An 18,399-nucleotide genomic window follows, 5' to 3' on the forward strand; every position below is an offset into this window, starting at 1 on the left:
AGACAATGTCACTAACTTATTAGGCAAATGGGATTCTAGTATTTAAATCAAAGCCAAGGGAGAAACTATTGAGTACGCAATGATTCATTAAACTATTAAACTATGAAATAGTTTAGTAATAATTTTAGAAATTAATTTTGGTAGAAAATTTACACATTCTGGAATTCTATTATGTCTATAACTGTGTCAACCTTCTCTACCTAGACATCATTCAAGTTGCTACGATATTTACATTTCAAAAGCCCAAGATAAATGTAAGAATTGAACAAGTAGTTGTTAATGTTCCTACATCAACTGAATTTTTTTAGTTCATTTTCTCTAAGTAAAGGTGCATATACATCTTGTCTTGCAGTGCCATCTACTGATAACTTAGTATCTCTGCTCTTTGTCAGATCGCTTATTGAAAACATTTGTTCATTTTATTTCTGCAAGGCTAAAATTGGCTAATCGGTTTAAAAATATGGTTGTGCATTCACACTATTTCAAGCTTAGGCTGAAACAAGATGCTCAAGGAGTTTTCTGTTGGTCCTCAAGCTTTTACTCCATTTTAGTTTACTCACACAGTACTGGGTAGACCTTGTTACTGTATGACATAGTAGTCAAAGAAATTAAAAGGTTAGATTTAAGCAAAGAATATCACCTATAAATAATGGCAATATAATACAGCAATTCAAGAACAGCTCCTTGAAAATTCATTAGAAAAACAGGAATTGCTAACTACACCGTAAATATAGAATTTTATATATGGGGAACTTAAAATGGAGAAAGTTGTAGTTTACTTCCCTAACAGCACATATGATTTTAGTTTTACTTTGTTTACCTGTAGAATGTTTTTACTTTGTTGTATGGCAAACATCTGATACACTGCTTGTAGATCATGTTCTCATCTGCCTGTAGTTCCAAGCCACATTTAGCACAACCTGAATATGTGATCATAGGCAGAGAAGCCAGAACACACTTCAGTGAAGTGTCAGCACGAAAGATGAGTTGTTTGTACTGACCAGTTGAAATGGTAAACTTCAGTTCTAGGATATGGGCTTTCACTTGAATCACACCTATAAAAATAACAATTTCAATCAAATATACATCCAGTTTTATTCATAACTGAAAACAAAAGCAAGGGTTACAGCTGAATCAAACCAAAACTCATTATCAATAAAACGCTGATTTTTTTTGTTGTTTAGCCTTTTTTTTTTTTTTTTTTATAGAAGTACTACGTTTTCAGGTACTATTGTGGTAGACACCACTACAGAAGAGCCTGAATAAGTGATCAAGAGATTAGAATTGTGCAAGTAAATTCTAATTGCTTTTCTTCCACACTACTTCAGAGACACTGAAAAGCACAGCTTTAGCAACTTAGCTTTTCACTATTTATAGATAAACTAGAGTTAAATGCTGCAATACCAACTTTATTTAGTTACTTCTTAATGTTTAACACCAACTTTAGAGATCTTCTAGGTTTATCTGGGAGGGGGTGACTGTTTGTGTATAACGTATTTTTTGTTCTTTTGTAACAAATTTTCAATAGCAGTAGTTATTTTACTCGATTTAGAGAATTCCAGTTTTGGTGAAATACTATTTGACAAACTTTCAGTGATTAATCACATCATTACTAGACTGGTTGGTGTGGACAATAAATGGCAGCATCTCTCCCTGTGTTCCAAAGCTAGCTTTGTATGATACCACATACCACACCTATCTCACCTCTGGGCTCACTGAATGAGGGCTTCATTCACAGCTTGCCTGGGCACTGAGCAGCCGCCTCCAGAATAAGACTCTTAGAACTGTGTTAACTTAAAAACACCCCAACATTTTACTTGATCAACAGAGCATCTGTTTTGCTTATTTATGCACTGCACAACAGACATTACAGAGCTATGGATAACAACTTTACCTGAGCATTTTTCCTCCAGATGTGCTGAGAGCTTCGTCATCTGCATGAGGGATGTTTTGCTTTTCTGAAATTTTTCTCTAAATTCAACTGCCCTTTTGTCATCATCGAACAAGCACTCATAGGATGACCACGGAGTTGTGTGCAGTTCAAAGTCACCTGAGACAGAACTGTGTTGGACCAGAAGGTATTTAAAATCCCATATGTGATCTACAGAACAAAAAAGCAAACAGAGGAGTTTACTTTCTATACCTTGGTTAATTTATAGAAAGCTTGAGTCACTTACAAGAATGAGAAACAAATCAGCAATATATTCTCATATGGTCAACTCTGGCAACTTTATTTCAACCTGATGACATGTAGGGTTTTTCACCTCAGTTACCGATAAACCCTTCATGAGTCCTCTCATAGCAGAGCAATGCTTTTAATTCACTTGCACTGAATTCAGCTTTCAAGACAATTCAGCTTTTGGAAAAAGAAAACAGTTCTGAAATTGCTTGTCAGCTCTAATAAGGAAAAGTTGTCAATGTCTAAAAGAAAAAAAAATCTTCATGTTATTAATCAACTTCCATCTTTAATATGTCCTTGGTTTTAGTCTTTTATCTCCATAATGCTCTAATTTTAAAATACTAATTTATGTTCTTTCTTCCAATTGATTATGTAATAAAGAAAAATAGTTTTAGAAATGGAGATTATAGAAGAATAATATATTTTGGGCTGTCCTTCACTTTGTTATAAGAATCCAGTATCTGCTTATTAATCAACTCTGATAACCATTTAGACTGTTACTTTTTCCCATGTTTGCTCAAGCTGAAAGTTACAGCAAAAATAATTGTTTCTGAAAATAAGGGTAGAAAAAACCTCAGGTTTGTTTGTTGTTTTTTGGTTTGGTTTTTGGCTTTTTCTTGTTTGTTTGTTTTATTGTATTCAACTGTCCATATAAGCATTTTACTACTACCTTTAAGCATTTTCATATTTTGGATGAGTCTGATTTTTGGTGAATAACTTGCTAAAATTGCAAGCTCATGAAAAATCTGTCAGACCCAGTGTTTTACAGTAAAATACTAAAAAAAAAAAAGTCCTCTGAGCATCAGTCTAGTTTCATGCACCTCATATCTGACCAAAGATCTTGCATTCCCCAGAACTGAGTATGTTCCAGTCCAAAGCAAGATTCAGTAACACTACAGCAACACTGAGAAAAAAAAATCTGAACAGAAGGAAACAAACAGGCACTTGGCAAGAGGGTATATATGGAAGTAGAGGACATAGTCTAACTAGGGTACAAGATTTGGTTGATAGCTGAATTTAACCTATTATTCAGATATTCAACATTCCGCTGTTGATTAGAAAACTGATCACAAAACACGTAAACTATAAGTAATTAAGTTTACAGGAATGTATCTAAGGAAATAAACCTTTCTTTTTTGGTAATCTAAACAAGATGAGTGTAAAACATGAATTGAATGTCTGATGACTGTATACTAGAAGATTAGATTGATTTTTAGCAAGAGATTAAAAATAAGTAACATTTACTGGCAACAACTTTTAGATGCTCTAGAACTGTATAGTCTTATGTACTTTATTTTAAGCATGTAGATAGTTTAAAAATCACAAGTCTCCATACCTTCCTCTACAAGACTATGAGGTTTCCAATCTGCTAGTGTAACCAGTAAACAAATACAGTTGTGCTATGGCTTCTTGCAAGGACAGACATTGTGTTCTTCCTGTAACCCACTCACACCATTTAACTGTTATGTTGTATATGCTTTAGTATCACGTGAATTTATCTTTTTGGCTATCTTACTGGGATCCAATGTTCATGGTTTGTCTGTGATTAAGTATTTGAACAGTTGAGAAATCACTCTTATCTTGAATTTCAGATAATCCTTTAATCATTAAAACGCCAACTGCTAGAGGCACAGAACACTAGCTGGAGAATAAGACACAAGCTTTACATCAAATACAAAAACTACTATAGAGATCTCCATCTTACACTTTTCTGCTTTAAGCATCAAAGAATGATATTGTGTCTTAGAAATTACCTCTGGTATCTTGTGTTTGCAGCTACAAAAAAAATTAAAATACTGTATTTTGAGAAGTACAATACTCTAGCATACTAAATTCTGTAAGATTTCAAAGCATTTAACATATCTGCTCACTCTGAGGTATGCAGAAAAATAAGAGCCATGTAGGTTTGCAGTAAAGTTTATTGGTTAATGCTTAAATTGGACTATCTTCAAGTAGTTTAGAGGTAGGTCTTGCAGTTAAATGATTTCTAGGAGTACAGATTACTTATAAATTGAAGTGGAACTAGCTCAATTCAGAGTGTCTACATTTAATATATAAAGATTCACTATGGGGTTGTTTAACCTTTCTGGGTTTTATTTTGCACTACACAAAAACTGGCTTTTTAGGAAGACATATTCTGCACTTCATGTAATACAGCATTTACTTCCTAAGTGTATCTGTTGACCGGAAACACAAACTCTTAAGTTATTCATTTAACAAAAACCTAGTTTTGCTTATTTTAAAAGAACATGGCCAGGAATAAACCAAAATTCAATAGTCGTCACCGCTAAAACATAGGCTATATAATTCTAGCAAGAGATGCTTTTAGTCAGTTACAGCTAGACTTGATAGCAAGACCATTAGGATATAAAGCCTGACAAGGCTGGATAAGGTAGAAAGCAGAGACTGAAAATCAGAAGTAGAAAAAAACAGCAATTCAAGCTAAACTATGCAATGATAAGAAAGCCTCAACAAAACTGATAACATAATTAGCACTCAAGGTTTTTTTTTTAATAGGTACCAGTATATATCGTATCTAGATTCAAGTTTCTAAATACTCATTCTTTCTCAGTCTTCTAAAGCAAGTGCATTCAAATTCTGTTGCTGATGGCACTGCTTCTAACAGAAAAGTGTTAAAATTGGTATCAAATATGTTGCCCTTCCAAGGGGACTATTTAAAGGTTGAATGGAAAAATGTTACCAGCTGAGCTTTTTAAAGATATTAATAGCATCATAAAAATCCCTTTACAGCTACCTATAGGTACAAGGACCTTACCTTTTTTCCTTTGAAGTTGAGGGCACCAGGCAGCCCCTGATCCCCACAGCACCATCCTATAGTGTTGATCTCTGTTCTGTTCTACTGTAAGAACAATTTTTCTTTGGTTGCCACCTCTGTAGCTATACACAGACTCTGAAAAAGTTTGAAATTATATGACTTCTGCAGTAAAAAGCATATAAACACACAAAACCCACATGCCTCAATATTAAGATGAAATCATGCTGCTATCATATTTTATGGTACAATTATAAGCAAACCAATAATACACCTACAGTTTCTTCAGGACAGATTTAAAGCAATCTGATCTCTTCAACAACATGAATCTAGTCTGAAGGAATGCATGAAGTGTACTAATTTACCTTTATCCACTTAAATACTCAGCAACTGGACACTTCCCTTTGAAACAGCACACAATCATCCTGACCGGTATAACTGGAAATAAATTGTACTCAGTCTCTCAGCAACAGACTATCATAATTGGAAGTTAAAGTCCTGTAACTTCCGTGGAATACATATGAAGAGACATTTCTCTCGAAGTTTTCTCACAAAAGCAAGCTATGGTCATGTACAAACATACTAAGGATTAGTAACAGTGCATATGAATTGAAATGATTAAGATTGCTACAGCACTTTTACCCAAGATACCGTCTGAAAGCTTCAGTTCCACACTAAAACTAAAATTTTTCATAAACATTTTTGAGCAAGAGCTCTTGCTTTAAGGATCTAACAGTTCTGAGATTTATGTACAATAATAAAATATGAAGATTTCTATCTTCAAAATTCTCCATTTATAATGAATACACACAATATTGACAACGTGGGTAAAAATTTGAGTGTTACAAGATGATAGTGCAATATGATCAAATTTACATGCAAACCTTGAAGTCAAGCACTGAGAAACAGTGGTACTGTAAAGAAAAGATAATCAGAACAGTTATTCAGGGAAAAGATGGCAAGACACTGCATGAAATACTAAGAATGCCCCAAGATAATTTGGTTTTGTTCATTTCAGAAGGTGGAGAAGACAGGAAGCAGCCATAAGGCCTGACCATGAAGAAATGGAAACAAATTATTAATTTTACTATGGAAAATTGACTCAGCAAAATCATGAAATAACTGCATTCACTATTAGAAGAAAAGGAATCTGTGACATAAGAATAAACTCAAAAAAATCAGTACATAGACCGTTGACCATGATTCTTTGGGGGAGAGGGGTCTTTACAATAAAAACATACAGGAAACTCATATTTCCAAACCAAACCATATTAATGAGGTAACACTCTGTTGTGCCTATGCAGAAGAAATAGGAGTATCACAGTAAGATATCTTAATAGCTTCACATTGAGTACTTTCCAGTGCTGAAAATCAAAAAGAACTTGTAGAAAAAGGCACACAAGTAAGGATTATTATAAAAAAATATTGCACGTATTTAAGAAACCAGGAATGCTTAGCTTTAAAAAAATCTATTCTAAGTAGGACAAAATAGAAATAAACAAACAAGAAATGTTTTGAATAAAACATTAGAAAAGAGCAACACAGTTCCATTATAAAGTAAGAAAGGCAGGCAAATCCTAAAGCATGAGATTAAAATCATCAATAACTTGTTTCATTCTAAAACCACATGGTTTATAGCATAACCAAATTTTTCTTTAATGACAGGATGCTTGCTTGGAAGGTAGTTGGCAGGTGAGCTTTCAATTAGTAAAGCTTGACAGTATCACATGACATTTTCATAAACCAGTCCCTCTTCTCAAGCAGTGGTCTATAGCAAGAATGTACCTCTTGCATTTCAGAGCCATTAAACTTACTTATGCTTCTCCGCCATAACTGCAGTACCTCCCTCTTTTCAGCACTCCAGCTATACACACTTATCTTCCCTGAAAAGGATTTTGAGCCCATATTGCTCATAGCTAAGATCTTCCTGTTGTCATTCCACCATCCAACAGTATACTTTGTACCTGCATCTCTTCAATTCACCATCTTATTGAAGATCAGGTACCACGCTACTTGGTCCTGTGGAGATGCTCAAAATGACAAGTCAGTACATTAGTAACTGCAGTCAGTGCTCATTCCTAGTGAAAACACACCAGTCCCTTAGCAAATAATAATAGCTGATTATCAGTGCCCCCCTGCCTGCATGCTTCTCCCACAGGCAGGTATGCTATTGATCAGCACTGGAGCGCAGCAACCTCTTTTCAGCAGCTCACTACAGTCATCCTTTCCTTCCTGTCTCTAACCACATTTCTCTAACTGCTACAACCCCCATGAGTGGATCATTAGAAAGGTTTTACGTGTGACTCCTATAACAAACACTGGTGTATGGAATGGGAAACAACCAGAATTGCCTTGCAAAATTACTATTTAAGGTTTATCTATTGTTATAGTTTTGGAAGTTGAAATCCAGTGCATGAACTTACCTGTTAATACTGCAATGTTGATAATTTTCAAGATTGAGTGAATCAATGTATTTGGCTGGAGCTGGTCTAGCTGCATATACTGAACACTATCCAGTCTCTGAACTTGTCTTCGTGGAATGTCTTCAAAGTGTGGAAATTCTGATGATATGTATGCCAATAAGCCATGGAGAACACCACCATCCACTATAGGATAAACTTACATGAAAAAACAAAGTTAAAGGGGCACCCTTTTTAATTAAGCTTAGAAGTATAAAATTTATCAGTTGGTACATATTTACACTGACAAAACCAAAACCATTTCACAATAATTCTAAATGAAGAAATTCTTGAGATGTTTAACACTTGATCCAAAAATTAAACTTTCCTTCATCTGCCTCCTCTCAATAACATCACAAAGTTAAGCTAAGCACAATAATTTGAATTACACCAAAACCAGGAAAGAAATCTCGTATCATAGCTTGGCAAGAATAGCTGTTCCTGATCATCTACCTCAGAACCTGCCTTAAACAGCTGGCAATAATGGACATCAGGAAAACAGTAAGATCAATGCAAGTTCATGGTGATACACTGTATTTTCCCCTTAAGTCTACAACCCTCCATGGCTCAGGTATCTTTAAGGACTTAGTGCTTAACAGCCTGCAATGAATTACTTTCCATGGATGGATCTACTTATTCTTTAAGTCTTTAAGGCAAAAAATTTAGTTCTCATGAAATCTCAGACATCCCAGGACTCAACCATAAGATAACTGCGTGTTCTTAAACTAAAGAATTTGGCTTTTCAGAGTTCAGTCTCGAATGGTAACCACTCAACTTCACCATAAACTCCACACGCCTATCTGATGTCATCATGTTCACATCTTGTCTACAGGTGTTCCAGTCATATTCTTCTATAGTGTTTCGTACCATTCAGTTGCTCACATTCCCATTTTATCCTGTGTATGATGCATTGTCAACAAAGCTGGGTACTTTAACTACATATTTTACTGTGATTTTTGTGGAAATTTATGCACTATACTCTTACATTCTTCTGGATTGAGAGCTGAGCAGTTCCCCAGATTCAGTAACTGACTGCTGAATGTAGACTGCAGCATCATTTCTCCACACCAAAGATTCTCATACATTATTATATCTGCAGGAAAAAGAACCAAACAACCTTATCAACTGTGTTGAAGTGTATCATGTTTTTCCTGTCTACAGAACCATCATACCTACAGCTGTGAAAGACAATTTGAAAGAGATCCCTTGGAAACAAGGTGATTATTTTAATGTACCAACACCATCTACAGTGAGTTAAGCAAATTTTCTCAGTAGTTTGATGTAATCCTTCATTTCATATAAAATATTCAATAGCCTCATAGCAAGTACTGTATAAGTGAAGTGGATGGCTATATTGGGTAAATTATTATTATTGTGCAACATTTTAAAAGTAGTAGTAAAGTACTAGCCTTACTAAGAAACACTTTTGAGGTATTTTGAGATAATGTCTAAGGAGAAAAGAAAAAGCCCTATTTATCTTCAATCTCTAAAATATTTACCTTTGCACTTACTTCTAAGCACTGAAAGAATCCTTAATAAAGAAATAGGCACTTAAACTGCAGAAGTACAAACAATTTTATATTGTATAATTTTTTGCATATCGTAAAACTTAAATGGCCAGATCACTAACAAGTTCTGGTCAACTCTAGCCCTAAGTTGGGTGCAATATTGTTTTCATAGTACTGAATCCTCTTACATGAGATGTGTTCTCTTGGAGAACATTTTGCTCCTGTTAGGTATTAAAGAGTACAAAGGATTTATCAGGAAGAACCTTCATTATTAGCTCAAATGTCATGAAAAAGGTGAACTGCAAATGGAATTTTAGATTTCTGCAGTCTACATCAATTACTTATTCACAGCATGATCCATTTCAAGATGCTAGTGCTAAGCTACAAAGGCCTTCACAGGAGAAAAAGTATTTCTCATCCTGAGACTGAGCATACCACAATTTTCTGGTCCAGCTGCTGGTTCAACAGAGAATTACAAAAAAGTCTATCAGTTAAAAAACTAGCAGATCTGGTTTGTAGTAGCGCTTGTACCTTTCAAGGAACAACTGTTTCAAAACACTGACAGGTTACAGCATATACCTGACAATCTACAGCAATGCTGTAGTGTCAGTGCACTGCTGTGTCTCAGACCAAAGGCTATACATAAGAGATGGGCAAACTTCTACACGACAGTTGATGTTCCACTGGCAGGACGACAGAGCTCAAAGTGATGTTGAGCTGTATAAGTGATGTAAGAAAACTATTTAAAAAGACTTAGTCGTAGTTCCAACTTACTGGTTACATATTGTTCTATTTTAAACAGACATTTTAAAGATCCACATTTTCAAAAAGCAAACAAAAGAATTCTTACCTGTAAGCAGTACAATATCCCCAGGAAACACAGTGAGTGACCAAAATGCAGCACCACGCCACAGCACCACTTTTCGCTCAATTGCTGACTGGTCAATAACTACAATTGTTGCTACAGGAACTTTACATGAAGATTTTGGTCTAGTCTTCACCTGTATTTCTTTGATATGACAAGGATGTACTATTGTGACCAAAACATTGTACTTTTGATTTTTGCAGCAGCAATTCTTAAGTGGTGATAGTTTCTTTTGAAGTTTCTTGAACTCTCTCATCCTGTCTTGATCCACGCTCATCCCTGGACCAGCTGGAGAAGAATTCAGTTTAGCTTTCTTTGATTTCAGCTGTCTTTTATACGCAGAGTGAAAAACACGAAAGGAATCTTCACACTTGTGGTCTCCCTTAGAAGAGCTCTTATGAGAACTGTCTACTTGGGAGCACAATATTCCTGAGCTCAATGGTTCAATATGGATTTCATTTACAAAGTGCTCAGCAGGAACATTAAGTTCTCGAGAAATCTCTGTATTTTCTTGAGCACTTCCTTCTTGTTTTGTAGCTTCAAAGCAAACATGTTCCCCACTGCCCTCAGAACTGAAAAGTTCAAGGGAACTTGTATATTCCTCCTTATATTCATTTTCAGCCACATTAAGACATGTACCAACATCAGAAACAAATTGAAAGCAATCATGCTGCCTTTCTTCAGGTTTTTTGCTTGCTTCTGTTTCCAATAGTTTCATGAATCTTTTCTGCATCTCATTTTGATCCTGTGCAAAAACAGCCATCTGACTTGAAGTCATTATACAACGAAATTCAGTATCTGTTGACACTGCAAAATCTGAACAATCACTTGGTTCTCCTTTTGGTTTTGACTCTTGATTTTGGGGGAAACACATATCCAGGTATTGACTTAGATGTTCATGGTGATCACTTCTACTATCTGATTGATCACCTTGTTCCACAGACCTTAGATGTATGCTAATCTGGTTTGTACTGGCAACCAAATCAGAAATGTCAGAGCTGTTAACTTCTAAATGACTGGCTTTTCTTTCAGTGATGTTTGAACAACAGCCAAGTAATTGTTTATCTTGTCTAGCTGCTTCTGCAAATTTTAGTGGAAGATGTTGACCTGCAGCCTGATTTACATTTGCATGTGTGCATCTATCTTTGGATATCTGACAATCAGAATAAATTAAACTTTCAGTCTTTTTAGGTGTGCTGGTACAAGTTACTGCCACAGATGCAAGAGATGTCAAATATTCTTTTGGTGCCATTAATCTCCCCTGTTCAGACTTCTGAGAGCTGTCATCATTTGTAGGAACCACTGTGACTATAGAGCTTTCTGCCTGAAACACTAAGTGGTCACCACCTTTGACTTTCTCAGAAAAAAGACTATGTGTAACACACAAACAGCGAAGTTCTCTCCATTTTTCAGCAGCAGGTGCTGAACTACTTTGCTCTGACACCTCTAGTGGGCTTGGAATACTGGGTGCTCCCACAAAAATATGAATTTGAGGTCTTCTGGACATTTTTGATTGCTGTGTAGGTTTGAGTTTAAACAATGTGGTTTATGCAATAAGCACAACACTGAATATTAGTAAATGCAAAAAAATATACTTGGCCTTTTCTTAACAATTTAAAAATACCTACAATTCAAAGGATTACTTCATATTTAACTGGTAAAACCACTACTGTACTACTTAAGGCCTATAAAATTAAATGTACAAAATAAAAAAATGGAAGTCACTTATTTTGTCACACTTACATAGAAAAAATAAGTTTACAGTAGGGCTTAATTTCTGATTCTGATACTTGGGAGCAGATAGTAGATGTAGAATTATAGCGAAGTTCAATTTAAGTTTAATTATTGAACAAACTTAGCTTCATTTATTACTGCTAATTAAACAGTCAAACGTGAATTCATTCAGTGCTTCATTTTAATTCAGGAGAAACAAATGCCTGTAAAACTTTTACAGCATGGTGAGGAGATAATTTCACCTCCCAGAAAATTAAAGTTTCAACTAAATGATTAAAAATACTAGAGCTATTAAAAATTAGCTTAAAAGTTTGCTAGAAATAAAATATTTCACATGCTGTTTTACTGTGGAAATACTGTATTAAGTGATTATTTTATGAAATGGAAGGTTTCAATATATTACTGATAAATTATAATTATTTAATAAGCACTAATAGGTCAGGAAAACTTGAGGAGATGATTTGGAATTTGCTTTAATTCATTTATACAGTATCATCCTACCCAAGAAGTTACTAGCTTTCCTATCTATTAAGCCCACCTTACAATTGACAAAACAAAAGACCCTTTGTTCTTTTTTTTTTAATTTCTGCTATACTTTAATTTTAAAATACTCAGCTACAAGTGTTCATGAAAATGCAGACACCTAGCCATATGTTTTGTGAGTGTTGTTAACAGAAGTTGCTGCAGTAGGCAATTCTGCAGGGGTAGGAAGTAGAACACCAGAAATGAAATTCGAGAGCTAATCCAGCTGCAAACAGAAGAAAAAGAACATTGAAACAAACACAGCATTGAAAAAAATATTTAAATTTTTCATTTAGTACTCATTAAACTAACAGCCATTTTCCTAACAACCCGCTAGGGGTCGATAAATCTGCACAGTCATAAAGCTCATAGTAACATGGAAAAAACTAAACATCCTGGAACACTGATCTCTGGCATATTATAAGTGTAAATGACAAAACAATATATAACCACTAAAACTAGTTATTTCATGTCATAATACAAAGAAGCTACAAAACACATAAACTGATATCACTGAGTTTTATGCTTACTGCAAAACAAATAATACTTAAAAGATTGAAGTATCCAAGCTTCTGCAGTTGTATATTTAAATTTAGACTCATAAGGATGCAACTTTTAAAGGGCAATACCCATACTAGTGAAAGTTTTAAGTTATATAATGGAACACTAAAATAATGGATCAAGTAAGAAGGGAAAGACAGCAAAGTGATAGCAAGGTCGAATCCCTAAAGAAGTGGTAGGAAGTTTAGTAGATAAAAGGGTGCCCAATACGTGACATAAACACAACTTCAGTAACAGATCCACTAGGACAAACAGAAAAAGTTACTACTACTTTAAATGAACTTTAGAAATATAACCTAACTGATGACATAAATAACTTCTTGCATTTCAAAACGTTTATGTCTACTGGTAGCTTTTTTCATTCATTTTTACCTTGGTTACAGCCATTACAGATGGGTAGCTTTCTTAATTAGGTACTGTATAGTATAATATAAATTTCTCTTAAGGAGGGTCAAATGAATTATGAAAGATTTCTTCCATATATGTGCTATAGTACCAAAGAAGTTAAACAGCAGAATTCTGACACAAGTCCATACCGTTTTTAGAGAACTTCCATACCACGCAGAGGTTAATGTAATAATCAGTCACTTCCAGACTGGGCTTTTGTACAGTGAGCAGCTCTTTCGCTTCAATCTTTACCTTCTTCTACAAAGGCTGAATACTGACCTGTCACAGGTATAAGATACCATCTTATTCCAGTCTTACTGTCTTGTTGCAAAAATCCTCTAGCATTTGTGCATCATGTTTCAGCAGGACAGAAATCTTAAAATAAGTAAACTAAAATATGTGCAGGACAAAACAATCTGCTTACCTCCCTTCTATACCCTCAGACTAAGTTTATAACAGAGTCCTTCTAAGCTTTCTTATAAGGAAAAACTGAGATTCAACTACACTGTAAACAAGCTCATTGAATATTTCAGTTCTTGATGAGTTATGAGGACACTGGAAGACCAGTTTGGTTCCTAAATGGATGAGAGCATTAGAAGTCAGCTTACAACCTAGAGTTGCAAGACCTTTCAAAGTTTTTGTATTCATAGAAAAGTTGGTGCTTAAGATGCCATAAAGTACTCAAAATTGGAATTAAAAAATAACACAAGTGTCCTAGACTGCCTCAAGTAAATATAACGCAGGGCTTCACATACTGTACTAGAGCAAATTTTTGCACTTTATAGCATAAAACCAAAAAGCAGCAACAAAAGAAAGCTTTTAGGTAACTATATATTTCATAGGCTGAACACACCTTTTCAATACTTGAAGTTCAGTATAAAAGTAAGTTTAAGATCCTAGAAATGCAGTTGTATTTCACTCTACTTCCAGAGATATCGTGTATCATATTTCAAATGTATTCTTCCTGTAATCAGGGTTGAATAATGAATCAGTTAACACTTGAAGGTAAAATATCACTGAAGAACCTAATTCAAAAGCACACAATTTTTTGTTCATAATCCTATTTCCCATATTAAAACTATGGAAACTAATTTTGTGTTCAATTTCAAAGCACTACTATATTATTTTTAATGAAAAGCTTTACCAATCTATGAAAACAACAAAATGTAAATCTAAATGCATCCCAATAGCCCCATACTTCTCAGTATATATATGTATTAATGCTTTATGCAGAGTCTGAATTAGAAAAAGCTGTTATCCTGCCATACTTGTAGTCTTCATAAAAATTTATTTACTATTTTTATCCTTGAGATTCAACTGGATGAATTCTTCCTACAGTAAGCTAACATCCTTGTGGCAAAGCAAGAGTTTTAGTTTTAGATTTAAATAAGGAGAAAATTGAAGAAATGGGAAGATTGCAACAAAATTATGTCTAATTATTTCCATTTATGTATTAGTTTTGAGGCTTGATTTAAGTATTTTGCTTGCACTATAATGTTAAGTAGTATGTGTGTAAGGATCAGAATACAGGCAAAAAATAGCTATGTGTATCTCTGGTTAAAGAAGTATGACTACATTACAGCATGACAAGATTAATGATAGAACAGACTATTAAAAATAAAAGAACAAATAATTGGAAGGTTTATGAAGATGATGTTAGGAACAAGGAAGGTTGCATTTCAGAGTGTCAATGTAAAGCCCTCTCAGATCAGAAATGCACAGACCACATCCCACTAATCATCTCTGAAGAAGCTACCTACCTGCTTGGACATGTATCAAGATACTATAGAGAAAAAAGAAAGAGACAACTACTGTGCCCCTTCCACCATTTTTTCCTTGAGGATTTCATTTTGTGGACCTGGAAGATCTTGGCACAGTCTCAGGGTATACTCTAAAAATGCTAATTCCTCTTGCAGCTGCAGTATTTTGCACTCAAGTTACAGCAAGCATAACACTGCCAAATATAGTTGAAAATTTTCTGCATTTTCTTCCAGAATAATTAATCTTTTTATATCTACATTTATAAACACACATTAAAATATGTGACTAATATTAAGGAGTACTTCAGAAATACTTTTTTTAGACAGTTACATAAGTATTTGCTTTTATAAGCACACCTTATACCTAGGTAGTATTGACATGACAAAAATGTATTAATAATAAATGGTGACTTATTTACTATAGTATTAAAACCCCAACAGTGACAAAAATCTGTTAGCTACTGATGCCAAACCGAACACTGCCAAGATCTATTATTGTACACATATAGGGACAACTGATGCCATCAAGCAACTGAATTTCCCTGAAATAGATTAAATTGAATTTACAATAGGATGATGGCTATGCCAACTTGTAATACAAAAATTTTACTAATGATGCGAGCCTCTATAGAAATGTGTTCTGAATAAATATGTGGTATATAAGAACACACCTGAAAGAGTACTGCATATAGAACATGTGAAATCAGATTAACAGCACTAATTAAGAAGTCAACAATGTTTTAATAGGAAAATACTTTGCAAAACAGAAATAACTTCTATACCTTGGTAAACTTTCAGTTATGTAACATTTTATCAGCCTCTCATTTTAACTATCACTTCTCCTTTGGTTTTTGTCATGTTTTACGATTATTAAAAGTTAAACAAAAACACAAAGTTTTCTTTAACTTCCCAGTTCCATAACTTCTTTAAACTTAGGATTTTATTTCCTTATTCCTATTTTGCAGTGTAAGTATATTACATCAAAGCAACTGAATATTGATGCTATTTAATGAATTCTTGCAACTAAAATGTATCTTATATTTTCAAAATCTAAAATTTTTGGTTTTCTTAAGATATTTAGAGCTTAGGAATAGTAAATGACCCCTGCCTACTTCCTGGTTCACTTAGTGAGTTCACTATCAAATGACCTGCTTCAGCAACTTCTGAGCAACTTTTTAGGTCAAAGATACTGAACTCAAGTACTTGGTATCATCAGTACTTATAATCATTTAAGTCTTTAAATTATTAAAAAAAATAAAGTTTGGGTAAATTCTCTGTATGCAAAATTTTTCAAAAAACCCACCTTTGCAATGCTTCTTTAGAAGAGTATTATTACTTACTGAGTTTTGTTAGTAAGGATCTGTGTCTTGTTATAAAGAACTAGTCTGAAAGAATAACTCATTACATGTCTTAAAAAATAAGCAAAAAACTATCAATTGTATTAGCAAAATACCACTGCCACACAACAAATCAATTTTTCTCCTCTAGTTAAATTATCTGTGGGTAGACAGAGGGTTAACTACACTAAAGATAACAGGAGCTAAAGCTCAAAGATATAACTGAAACCTGAATGCACATATCTATTATACCTGTTAATTATTACACCATTTCTTAAGTTGTGGAAAGGTGCTCTATTCATAATAGCCAATGAAAGCCTAGCTTTTTATCACTGAAATGGTCAGAGTCTGATTGACGGGTCAATGATCTGTTAAGAACCAGTAAGTACATCAACAAGTTTTACATTTGCAAGACACTGCAACTAAAGTTTAATATACTTATCACATGAAATACATTATGGTACATAGTGCATTTCCCCGAACCTAAACAGTAAGACAGAAATTCTATATGTAAAAGGTATTTACAATGAACAACGATGTCATTAAAAGTTTGTTAATCTCTAGTGATTTGCTACACATAGAACAAAATTAAAAATAGCTTTAAAAATAATCTTCCCATAGTTAAATACTCTAGGACTGTTATGTGATGCTACATATGTGGCTTTAAATTATCCTTACAATACCTTAGAAATATTAAGTACTTTTATTCTATACTTCACTGTTCATTAATAGAATTTACTCACTATGATAATCACTTAAGCACTAAGTAATTTAATGAAGGTGACACAGCTTCACTTCCTATCAGTCCTGAATATTAATGGTAGCCAGATGCCTAAAGCCCTGTTTTTAAGTTACACCCAAATATAGTCTCATCAAGTCTTTACTTAAGTCCTACACTCTGAAAGTAACCTACAGTAATTCCACCTCTGGCTCACAGTTCTTTTGTGTTACACACCACAGCTTCAAGCTACAAATAAAATTACAGAAATAACAGACAGCAGTGCATCAGAAGACAAAAGATTAGAGCAATATAATGCAGAAGTGTAACTTTACCCTTCCAGAATCCTCAAACACCCCCCAATACTTACGTTTTTTAAAACCAGTACATTCTTTTAACTTGCGGCTTTGATTTGGTACAGATCGATGATGAACATCCTAACCTCATAGTAGTTAATAACTTGATTCCTACAGTACGCAAAAGCAATTACATTGTCCTTTACCTGCTGACAAGCTGGCCCTGTAGGTAACAGATATATAAAGGAGGATACTTTTACATTCTAAATTTTAACTTCTACTCTGAGCTTTTCCCTCTCTCATTTGCATGCTTGATTTTACACTTCCATCTGTAGTATAAACAAAATTCAAGGACTATTTCACTGACCTTACAACAAAAGAAACTAAGTTATTAGTAGCCATCTTCTGAGTATTTACTTTCAGTACAATTCAAGCTGTAGGGTTGTTTGGTTGTTTTTTTTTTTTTACAACAGTTCATTCTGTATGATGGTAGAGTAGAAAAATCTACTAAGACAATTGCTAACCAAAGGAAAAATAGAAATAAACCACTGGATGCAGAATTCTGATTATACCACAGGAAACTCTTCTGGCACTTTTACTTTGATGCTCATATCTTCCTCCAAAATTCAACTTCATCTTTTTTAGAAAGAGGTAATGTAGCTGTACAATAATTTTGAAAAATTGAAGAAACAGCAGGCAGGATAGTAACAGTTTGATATAATTAGAATCTGAAAGAACTCTGGGATGAAGTGATGAACATGTTACATGTTTGCCTGCAACTTGTGCAAGAAAAAGAGAAGGATGATCTTTATGCCAAAAGCTCATGCTGGCACTGCAAGTGAGTCAATATACCAGCAACAACATCTATCCACCAAATCAATAAGACACTTGGTCCAAGTACATTTGTGTATTAAGAGGTACGTAATATAAAATAAAAATTGCTAGAAGACATCAAGCTAAGCAACTCATAGCTGAAGCAATCTTATACTCTACATAAGTGTAAGGGATAAATCATATGGGTTTGAAAAAAGATTATACCTCTAAGTGAATGGCAGCTCAAGGACATTTAAGTGGACTGGGTTAGTCTAGGCTAGTGGGACCTAACAAGAAGTCCAGAGAACACACATGTGGGAGAAAGTACATTATATATGGACAACTGGGGAAGTGGACAGGATAGCTACGTACAGGTCTTATTTTTGTCATCCTTTGTTTGGTGATGGTAACAATCACCAAATACCTTTTTATCTAAATTTTAAATACAAGGTTTCAGGCAAAGACTAGTTCTATCTAACGGATGTGT

General features: G+C 34.2%; 1 protein-coding gene across 14 annotated transcripts in view; it reads right to left on the reverse strand.

Annotated features, from left to right (window-relative positions):
• SHLD2 (shieldin complex subunit 2) overlaps positions 1–18,399 on the reverse strand; it is a 41,255-nt gene that overhangs the window by 5,241 nt on the left and 17,615 nt on the right. For 11 of the 14 annotated variants that reach the window (XM_042791531.1, XM_032994151.2, XM_032994150.2 and 8 more), the window contains 7 exons: positions 13,138–13,267; positions 9,770–12,266; positions 8,397–8,504; positions 7,376–7,570; positions 4,956–5,090; positions 1,895–2,101; positions 821–1,055 (listed from right to left, as the gene is read on the reverse strand). In XM_042791531.1, coding sequence (XP_042647465.1) covers positions 821–1,055; positions 1,895–2,101; positions 4,956–5,090; positions 7,376–7,570; positions 8,397–8,504; positions 9,770–11,291 — 2,402 coding nt within the window. In that variant the 5' untranslated portion in view covers positions 11,292–12,266; positions 13,138–13,267. Of the gene's footprint in view, positions 1–820; positions 1,056–1,894; positions 2,102–4,955; positions 5,091–7,375; positions 7,571–8,396; positions 8,505–9,769; positions 12,267–13,137; positions 13,268–13,841; positions 13,953–17,173; positions 17,197–18,399 lie in introns of those variants that run through there. The other 3 variants (XM_032994147.2, XM_009967140.3, XM_032994154.2) reach the window with 3 other exon arrangements.

Source organism: Tyto alba, unplaced genomic scaffold (genome assembly GCF_018691265.1).
Source record: "Tyto alba isolate M040663 unplaced genomic scaffold, T.alba_DEE_v4.0 Super-Scaffold_1, whole genome shotgun sequence".
NCBI classification, from domain to species: Eukaryota; Metazoa; Chordata; class Aves; order Strigiformes; family Tytonidae; genus Tyto; species Tyto alba.